This window comes from Nothoprocta perdicaria, unplaced genomic scaffold (genome assembly GCF_003342845.1).
Source record: "Nothoprocta perdicaria isolate Ctin4 unplaced genomic scaffold, notPer1 scaffold_155, whole genome shotgun sequence".
Taxonomy (NCBI): Eukaryota; Metazoa; Chordata; class Aves; order Tinamiformes; family Tinamidae; genus Nothoprocta; species Nothoprocta perdicaria.
Window position 1 is genome coordinate 1,622,167 of NW_020454705.1, and position 10,161 is coordinate 1,632,327.

At 39.9% G+C, this 10,161-nt stretch overlaps 1 protein-coding gene across 3 annotated transcripts in view; it reads right to left on the reverse strand.

The window, feature by feature from the left end:
* Positions 1-9,953, reverse strand: part of ATM (ATM serine/threonine kinase) — a 55,122-nt gene extending 45,169 nt beyond the window's left edge. For all 3 annotated transcript variants that reach the window (XM_026035009.1, XM_026035008.1, XM_026035010.1), the window contains exons 1-12: positions 9,907-9,953; positions 8,993-9,106; positions 8,799-8,911; positions 8,457-8,602; positions 7,879-8,043; positions 5,670-5,835; positions 5,146-5,384; positions 3,104-3,267; positions 2,541-2,710; positions 2,075-2,446; positions 1,365-1,559; positions 938-1,033 (exon numbers count right to left, since the gene is read on the reverse strand). In XM_026035009.1, coding sequence (XP_025890794.1) covers positions 938-1,033; positions 1,365-1,559; positions 2,075-2,446; positions 2,541-2,710; positions 3,104-3,267; positions 5,146-5,384; positions 5,670-5,835; positions 7,879-8,043; positions 8,457-8,602; positions 8,799-8,911; positions 8,993-9,064 — 1,898 coding nt within the window. In that variant the 5' untranslated portion in view covers positions 9,065-9,106; positions 9,907-9,953. The remainder of the gene's footprint in view (positions 1-937; positions 1,034-1,364; positions 1,560-2,074; positions 2,447-2,540; positions 2,711-3,103; positions 3,268-5,145; positions 5,385-5,669; positions 5,836-7,878; positions 8,044-8,456; positions 8,603-8,798; positions 8,912-8,992; positions 9,107-9,906) is intronic.
* Between the last annotated feature and the right edge of the window lie 208 nt (positions 9,954-10,161).

The window sequence follows — 10,161 nt, forward strand, 5'->3', positions numbered from 1 at the left end:
GGATAATATAGGAAAAGAATTATACAATAGAGGATAATATAGGAAAAGAAGGCTCCCCAGTACAAGAGGGATGTGGAGCTGCTGGAGAGAGTCCAGCGCAGGGCTACCAGGATGATCAGGGGCCTGGAACATCTACCATATGAACAAAGGCTGAGAGAGCTGGGTCTGTTCAGCCTGGAGAAGAGGAGGCTGAGGGGGGACCTGATCAGTGTGTATAAATACCTCAAGGGAGGCAGTGAGGAGGAGGGGGGCGGCCTCTTTTCAGTGGTGGGCAGGGATAGGACTAGAGGAAATGGCTTCAAACTGAAGCATCGGAAGTTCCACAGGAACTTAAGGAAGCATTTCTTCACTGTGAGGGTGACAAAGCACTGGAACAGGCTGCCCAGAGAGGTTGTGGAGTCTCCTTCTTTGGAGATCTTTAAAACCCGCTTGGATGCAGCCCTGTGCCACGTGCTCTAGGTGACCCTGCGTGAGCAGGGGGGTTGGACTCGATGACCTCTGAGGTCCCTTCCAACCTTCGGCATTCTATGATTCTATGATTCTATGATTCTATGAATGGATACACATTTACACAATTCTGCACATTATTTAAAACATACAAGGGCAATGAGTTTAAAATAGCTAATAACTACTTACATGTAAAGAGCCAAATCTATTTTAATTATTTTACTTAGCTCCATTGCTTAAGACAGATGATACACTCCAAAAGGTGTTTTTTCAGTATCTGGGGCTTTGCTTGTCAGCAAGAGACTATCGTAAGATCTGCTTAAGACACCTAAATATATTGCAGAAACTCTACCTTTTTTATGGAGTCTGACAGCTGTTTTACAGAAAGATGCAAAAGAGTTTTAGGAACCTATGCATTTCGTTGTCACTGTTTGCTATGATGACAAATCTAAGAAACCTAAGTATCTGCGAGGATTGGTTTTAAACATACCATTCAGCAGCACTCTGGAAAAAATTAACTGCAGCTCTACAGTTCTTCATTGTAAGGCTCACAAGAATTTTTTGCAGCAAAAGATGGGGAAAATCACTGTAAAAAAGGAAAAGTGATTTGTGGTTTTTTTTTTCAATCAAAGTACTGAGACTGCTAAATTGCACACAAGTATTTATCAGATTCGCTGCATTCCTTCAGAAAAACTTACATTTTTACTTAAGATTTCTAACACACATATTTCACCTATCTGCTATGTTAAGGACACACAGCTAAATTACACTCCCAAAATGACATCCAAGCTTAAAAGAAAAACCCTATAAATTCTAGCCAAACATTAACAATAAATTTCTACTACTCCACTTTTTCCTGTGCAACCTTCCGCATTATGAGGTCAGTTTATACACAAAGGTATGCTCAAAGACTTCACCTGCATAGCACAGGAGGCAACTCCACACATTCTTCCATTTCTTCCTCCAAATGGCAGGACAGCACCCATTTCATTATTGCCTCCTTTAATATGGAACCCAGATTTCTTTCACCATTACTCTGTTCCATTCCTAGATCTAAATTTTCTGGCACTGAACAGGCAGACATCGCTAACGCTAAGCAGCACACGGCAGAACTGTAACAAAAAAGATGACCTGTGAGAAACAAGAGGGTGGGATTTGCAGCACAGTACTCTAAAGCAGAGTCGGTATTTGTACTTGCTGCCCAGCTGTGGGAGCAAAATAAACAACTAATAACAACTTAGAGTACTCACAGGAATCTCTGCATTTTCAAAAGCCAGGCTTGGGCTATTACAGATGCTCCCTGTCTATTTCAGACCACTGATATCAAAACACTGGTTTCAGAATCAAAATATATTTAGGACGAAACATACATTTTAATTTAAAAAATAAATTCTATCAAAAATACCAAATCAAAAATATCTAGCAGTCAGATTTTACATTTGAAGACGCTTGCCTCTCCTCTTCCATGTCTACACTTGCCTACAAGCTTCTTCCAGTTTCAAATGTTTCAACAGCATTTTTGTGAGTTCTTAACTAGAAGTATGGCCACAACAATAAAGCTTTTCTATTTGTAGAAATTAAACATATGTTAATCTGACATAATTACTATCCATATTTCCCATCTTACCTTGAAGGCTTGCATACAGGCCCTGCAAATATCTTCCAGAGTTCTTTATCTGTTACAACTAAGTTTCCTTGAATCATGGCTCCAAGTAGTCCAAAACTCTCTATTTCAATTTGCTGAAAACTTATGCTGCGAATGGTAAGAGACCAAATCTTTGCCCAGGTTCTCTGGAGCTCCAACCTGTGCTCGTTTTTCAAATTACTCTTTTGGTTTTGACACAATGCCACCTCTATAAGGCACTTCAGTACATACAGGGTCCTTTCTCCTCGTCGCTGCTGAGGTAGCAACGTGTGAAGAACATTGAGTAAGAGAGGTATTTCACAGTTTGGAAGGCTCATGGGATACTTTGATATTAATTGAGCTGTAATCTGCAACCTTGAAAACAGAAACCAAAGCAATTCACATGACACAGTGTGATTGAGCACAGAGGGTTTGAAGTGCAATTTGTTTCAAGTAAAGACATTTTTACCAGGGTATGACATCAAAATCCTTCTGGGATCTTTGCAGGTTGTCTCGAATCACATCCCAGCCCAGCTCAGTCTTCCTGCGTTTGCTCGGCACTGCTCCCTCACTGCACTCTCTTGGTAAGATGCTGAAGGACTGGCTGATTTCCTCAGCTCCGGAACCATGAACAAAAACCTTTATGAAGAGATATGAACAAGTGGTCAAATGAAATATATATGTGTATATATATATTTTTACACAAAATTCGAAATTTTAAGCTAAACTAGTCAATTTTACCATGCATAAAGTCTCTCAGGAGGCAATAAACCAAATTTTATTGTTATCTATATAGTGGAACTTATGTTTACATTCTTATAAGCAGCAGTAATGAAATCTACTATAATTTAAGAGTTCAAACTTTCTAAACTGAAAGAAAAAGAACCCACACAGCAAAAAAGGCATAAAAAGTACTAACACCTCAGCAAGTCATTCTGGAAAAATGTTTAAGCCGTATTACTTGAAAAAGCAAAACATATAACACATCACATACAAGTATGAACTGCGTATTCAGCTAAAAATATACATTACCTGATGACAAACATCAGCCATTAACTCAACCAAATTTTCCTTTACAGCAACATTACGTGAGCCTGACGAATACTTTCCTCTACTACCTACGAGATTTATTTCATTCACCAGCAGATCATAGAGATTATATAAAATACTTTGCCATTTTGTTGAGTCATATGCACCTGTAATGCAAAAATAATGTAAAGATAATGAATATCCCACCCACCTCAGAAAGTATGCAAATCCACCTTGATTATGCAACACTGCCAAAATCAGAGTAAAACATTTAAAGTTTGACAATGACAACAAATATCATTTGCAATGAAAAGGGGCACAGAATCATTTACTCTCTTCAACAGAGGAAAATTTTGGAGGTAACTACCTAATACTTCAGGGAGCTGAAACTCCCATCTCTCCCATGGCCAGTCTGCTGTATGGCTCATTACAGAATTAGTTTTCTAGCACTTGTCAGAAATGTTTGATCAACTCGTCTTCTTAGCTCAAGAAAACGACCAAAGTTTCAAATTGCATCTACAGGACAGTTGTAAAGTACTGGCCATTAGTATACTCATACAAAACAAACATCCTCAAGAATAGCTAGCTCTACACAAAACAATTATGTTAACCGAAATTAAAATAAAAACATAGCCAATAAAATCCTACATCTCTTGGGAATAAGGAATAAATAAATTCCTATATTTTTCTTTTCTATTTAAGATTGATGTATTCATATCTCTCAGGGATGCTAAAGAACTAGCAAGTACTGGAGTAAATCGGAAACCATCAAAACAGCAAAGAATGATTTAATATTTTCACATAAAAATGACAAATAATTCCATCCAAGTTTTTTTTACCCAAAAAAAGTGTAGACTTCCTTAAAGCTGCTAAGGTTTTAAAAAAGTATGGTTTATTTTTAATCCTGAAGTACTAGAGAGATGCGCTATTAACAGACCTAGAAAAGAATAAGGTAGCAAAAAATAAAGAAATGGGAGATGCAAATGATGAGAAAGAAGTTAGTATTCACTGACGTTGAGTAATTAATCAGGACATAAACTGTGTGCTTCAACTCATTTGCTAGCTATATCAACGTGATCTACTAAAAGTTGTTGTTCTCCCTCTATATGTTGCCACATTAATGTTGTTAAAGCACTTTGACTATAACACCACCACCCTCCAAAGAATAGCAACTCAAATCTATGTATGATATACCCAACTTCATAAAAACCTTTTAACTAGCAAATCATAAAAAATCTTTAGAAATACAGCATCATCCCCTAACTGAGGTCTTGTCTCAGATCTTTAGCAATCACTCTTATGATGAGGAACAGGTAAAGTAAAAAAAATAAGTGCACACAATTGAGACATTTTAATCACAGTTTACAAGTAATTCACTAATTAAGTTTCTAATAGACAATTCTTCACCTAAGTGGAAAGACCACAATGAAGTGCAATTGATAAATTCATACACAAACTATAAACTTTTTACCATTTTGTACTCAAAGACAAGAGCAAGCACTTTTTAAAGTGAGAGCTGTACAGTTAAAAATAGGCTATGACAGACAGACACAAATTACATAAATTACTAACTGACATTCTTTGAGCTGTATACATAGTAAATGAGACTTAATCATACCACAGTAATCATTTCTGGACTTAAATAAACCTAGTAATATACAAATACATGTACCAATCTAAACTAAATTATCACTCCCTTTCCCCAAAGACTGTGCTTTTATTGTGGTTTATTTATTAGGAAGGAAGGATATCTAGCGGATTTTTTCTTTTTTTCTTTTCTTTTTTTACGATTTTAATCTTTAGATTAAAAAGATTTAGATTAAGTCCTGTATCGGATTTAATGCAATTAATATTTTTCTAATACGTACACTTTGAAAACTTACTTTCAGTTTTAGTCAGTATCAATCTACAGTATGAAACAAGCAGTAGTCATTCTCATTCAATAGTTTCAAATATCAGAAATTAAGCGTAGTAATTTGAAGAATTTTACAATGCTAGCAAAAAAAAAGAAAAAAAAGAAAAAAAAAGGGAGTTTTGTACTTTACCTTTTTCCTGAGATTTTGCACCCTTTGGATGATGAATATGAACTTGGAGACGAAACAACTCAATTATTGACTCTTTCAGGGAATCTTTTGGTCTATACTGACTCCAAATATAAACCACTGTTGGCAAGATTTCTTCTCCTATTTTACAAATCCGTATGCGACAGTTGGCAGCAAAGGTATTGCAGAAGATATTCATTGCTGCAAGGATATGATCCAGGCCCGCAGTGTTTTCCTCCTGCCTGCAATATGAACCAAACACTCACACTTCCAGAGGAAATAACCATATTTCTTACCACGGAAATTATTTAAATATAAGTACTAGCAAGTACTGTACTCTGAACGTTATTTACCTAACAAATAGTTATTTATAATTTAAAGGATGTATTAAATCAGTGCTCAAATACAGACCAACAAAGTATGTCTCTAGTAACATATCTGCTATTATTCAAGTCTAATGACAAAATTTGATATGAGTTTCTTCTCAAAGAAGGCATCAGGATAGAAAAGGAGCACTTGCAACATACCTCACACACAGCATTGCTTTGGAAAAGAAGACAAACACATCAGAACTCAAGCCATCAGTTTGGAAGCAATAACCTCTCATAAGTGTGTGAATTATCCGAGCCGCCAAAACTCGGTTAATATTCCCGGAAGGATGGAGGTATAATTGGCCATACAGGATCAGCAGCTCTACAAATGGAACAAAATGAATGTATATACTTATGTTTTATATATATATATATATATATAATATGTGCGTGTGTGTGCATAAATGTATCTAAAGTATGTATTTAAAAGGATGACATGAAAGCATTTAAGTAAAATATTACATTAAATATAGAAAAAAATCTCAGTTTTGCTGTATGTGATTATTCATAAAACTTAACAATAAGAAAAAGAAAACAAACATGGGCTTGTCTGCCCCTCAAGGAGAACTGCAGTCACTGTGTGAGACCATATGCTTGACTTTTACAACTGCTTCCACCCTCAGCTCCCTTTACATGGGCTGTTCCGCACAGCTGGCTCCATTTGTTGTGAACAGCACAATAAAAGCAGTCGGAAGCAATCAAGAGCTCCATATACATTAACAAATAATTAGGCTAACAGGAACAGAGCAGGAGATCAAACGAGCTGGTACTGAGCACCTCTGTATTTCTGTTATGTGCAGCTCTGACAGTTCCACACAGTCCCTGGAGCCACACATCCGTACTTTGCCCACGACTACAAATTTTCTGAAGGAAGGGCAACCTTACACACAGGTTTTTCCTTTATCACAAGGTCCCCTTAGCAATCACTGCACTGTCCTGACATCAGCCTCATACCAATCTCATTGTCTGCGTGAAATCACACATACAAAAGCCTTATTCTGTTTGATTTGTGCAACCTCCAGGTGACACCACCACATAGTTGCCAGCAGAGTAGTTGTACCATACAGTCTTCTGGATACAAACCCAATTTCAAAACCTTCAGATGACAGAGGGATCACTGAGGTCTTCCTCTGTGGTTCTAAGCTTTTCCCATCCTTGAAGCTTCATGAGCTTACGCTTCTTCTCAATAGAGTGATCGTCTAGAAAACCCTGACGACTCTTAGCTGTTCTGCTCAGTGCATCATCAGTTAGGGGGGAGCAAGCTCACCTCAGAGAGAGTTAGGATCAAGGCCTCTGAGACCATGTTCCAAAATCTCTTCTGAACACTCTACATGGGTGATACTGATTACATTAGTCTGAACTATGAAGGAAGACAACTACAAATAAACAAACTGCCACACTTCCCCTCCAGCGTTATGCAGGCCTTGGCAGATACGTGGACATCTCGCCAGGCCTCACCATGATTCACAACGCTAACATCTTTCATACTGCTAGCCTCAGATACAGCAGAAAATTGACATCTCCTTCCCAAGGAGGTCTAGGTCATTTGCAGCATTTGTGCAACTGTCACAGTTGCGTGTTCTCTGCACGCCAGGAAGCAGAGCTGGCCCATATCCCCCATCCTCATTACAAAGCTGTAACTGGGCGACCGCAGTACCCAACGCTGGATTCAGTGGCGGAACTGAAACACGTAGCAGTGATTTCATTGCAGGATGCCAGGGCAAGAAACTTGAAGCCAATATTCCCATCACTGTCAGACTAGTAGACCCGACAAAACTGCAAAGGGAGAACAATCCAAGGAATCAGCAGGATCCGTATAGTGGGAGCTGCTCTGGTGACATCTTTGATGATGCTTCTCTATGCCAATATGAGCACTCCTCATCCTTTATGCAAGTAAAACTGTCAACATGCAGAAGCTCAGAACCTCCTGCACATAAGTGCACCTCATGGAGATACTTGCTGACCAAATCCAATTGTTTTGAGGCAACAGCCAGAGTCCATGAAAACAGACTTCTCCATTGTATTCAAAGATCTTATAAGTCTTTTTTCCAAGTTCTTTTTTTTTTTTTGAGTTCCTCATCTCCTACACTATTACCTCAACAAATCAAAACAGATGAGTGGAAAGTTCATTACATTACAGGAAAGTTCAGACATGACAGCTGTATACAAGCACCTCTGTTTCAGCAGGAAAAATACAAATAATATGTGAAAAGAAATAAAGCAGCAAAGACTAGCTGTAAACCTTCAATGCTGACCCTGTTCGTCATGTGTTTTGTGTAGAATCTCACACAACAGACCTTTGCATATCTAAATAGACTTGCATAAACAAAAAAAAGACATTTGTAAGTAGGCTTAAAAGCATTACCTGACCACTGCTGCTGAGATATCTCACACCAGTACTTCCTTACAGACAGAATATCCTTTAGGAGCACACTGCTACAGTCAGCCCCATAAACTGCACAACTTGTTGCATCTCTCAGGATTTTCAAGACGTAATTTAGAAGTTCCTGACATCTCAGCTTGGGTCCTCCTGTGTGAAAACACAAAGTGAGCACTGCAATTAATGCTAAGTTTGTATAATAGACCTGGAACTAATAGCTTGCAAATTGAATATTTTCATGTTCATTTAGAAAGAAAAATAAAAATGCAGCTTAGAAACAGTTCTTCTAAGAACTAAGTTACTTATAAAATACAAAGGATTCATCACTTATACACAAAGCAAATAAAGAAAAATGAACTGTCAACATCAACAAAGTAATCTAAAAGCGTAATTAACATAAAAATATTTAATTCAAGCAAAAAAATAAAGTTAAAAGATTAAAAATTTATTTAGCAGCTGAAAGATGTACCCCTTTACTTCAGTGCAAAAACTGAGAATTGAGAGTAAATACAAGAATACACTAAATAAAAGAATCAGTAATTTTATATGAATATACGACTGACTTTCATTAGCACGCCTGATGAAGTATTTGACCAAACTGCCAATGTCTTGCATCTTTTTCTGTCTGGAAACTTGTGTTGAAACAGATACATTTGGGTTTGTCATTGTGAGGCTCCTTATCTCTTTATGGAAATACCTCTGTAGGGCTCTTCAAAAACACAACAGAGACATTAATCAGGAATCTGTACATTTCTGATGAAAGTAAAATAAAAATACTTGAAAACAGAACCTGATTACTCAAAATAAGCTTGATAAGCAACTGATAAACAACTATGTCACGATTCCCTCACCTCCCTCAGTCATCCCCGAAATAGCATTTTGCTCTGGACAGTGAAAGAACCTACTCAAACACTGCATCCCAGTCGAGTTGCCTTGCTTGTCTGGAATCAGAATTCCGGTCCAGCTGTAAAACTATTTCAGAGTTACAGAGCAGCTGCTTGAATTTTTTAATTCCATCCTGAAAAATGTATTAAGAAAAAATAAGCTATTAATCATTTGCTTCATTAAGAACAATACAAACCAAAAGAAACCTCATTACCCTTCGTGCTGTTGCTGTGTCATTTTCAAGCTGACGGCAACAAATGAACAGATCATGCAATGCAAGGCTCATGGTCCAGTTTATGGTTCAGGTTTACAGCAGAGTCATTTGTATCTGCAAACAATTACAAAAAAATCAACCAAATCAACCAGCTCAACAACTGTAATATATTCAATACATGGAATATATTGACATTTCTGTATCAGACATCACAGTCTTATTTCACGGAAAGGCTCAATATCCTCTGGGTTGGTGTTACTGCCCACAGGACGGGAAGAGAAAGTGTCAAGAATGCCATTTATTCCAGCGAGCAGCAAATGGTGACAAGAACAGCCAAAAAACAGCCATAACTGCTTTCTCTCACCAATGAAAGAAAAAGGAGAGCGTTGAGGAGACTGTGGGCTGAAACGTGACTGGGAATGAGATTGTTCCCAGCTCTGTATCATTTTAACGAGTCAAACAGCACCAAGGCTGCAGGAAGCGGCTCGGAAGGACGGCAGGGGATGCACATCATTGAAGTGAAAACACAGAAATAGCCATTTAGACAAACCAGGCAGTCACAACTTTGAAGATCTACTGCTTTAGACTATTGGCATCTCCCCTGCATCCAGATGAGATAGCGCAGGGGCTTCACACATCCCTGGACACCAGGTTTTACCACCAGTTATTCTGACTGCTCTGCAGCCCCCACGGTTTCGCTGACCGCACCAGAGACCGGGCTGAGGAGGAAGGGGGCAGGGGAGGAAGGGGGCAGGGGAGGAAGGGGGCCCCGCGGGACACGGGGGCTCCGCGGGACCCACGCCCCCCCCGCGCACGCCGCTCCCAAGCGCATCCCAGGGGCCTGGCTCCCGCTGGGCCCCCAACGCCGCCTCCCCCCACCCCGTCCCGCTCCCCGCGGGCGGCGCCGGGCGCACCTCGCGGCGGTTTAACGGTTTAACGGCCGCGGCGGTTTAACGGCTCGCGCGTGGCGGCGGCAGCGGCGCCCCGGGAAGCGGATGCGGCGGCGGGTTCCGGCGGAAGGGGCGGCCGCGGCGCTGGCTGGCGGCCGTTCCGCGCCTTGCGCTGGCTGCCGGCGCGGCCTCNGCGGCCGCCAGCAGCTCCGCCGCGCCGCGCTCCATGGCGCCCGTTAAACGGCCGCCCCGCCCCTCCCGGCGCCCGTTAAACGGCCG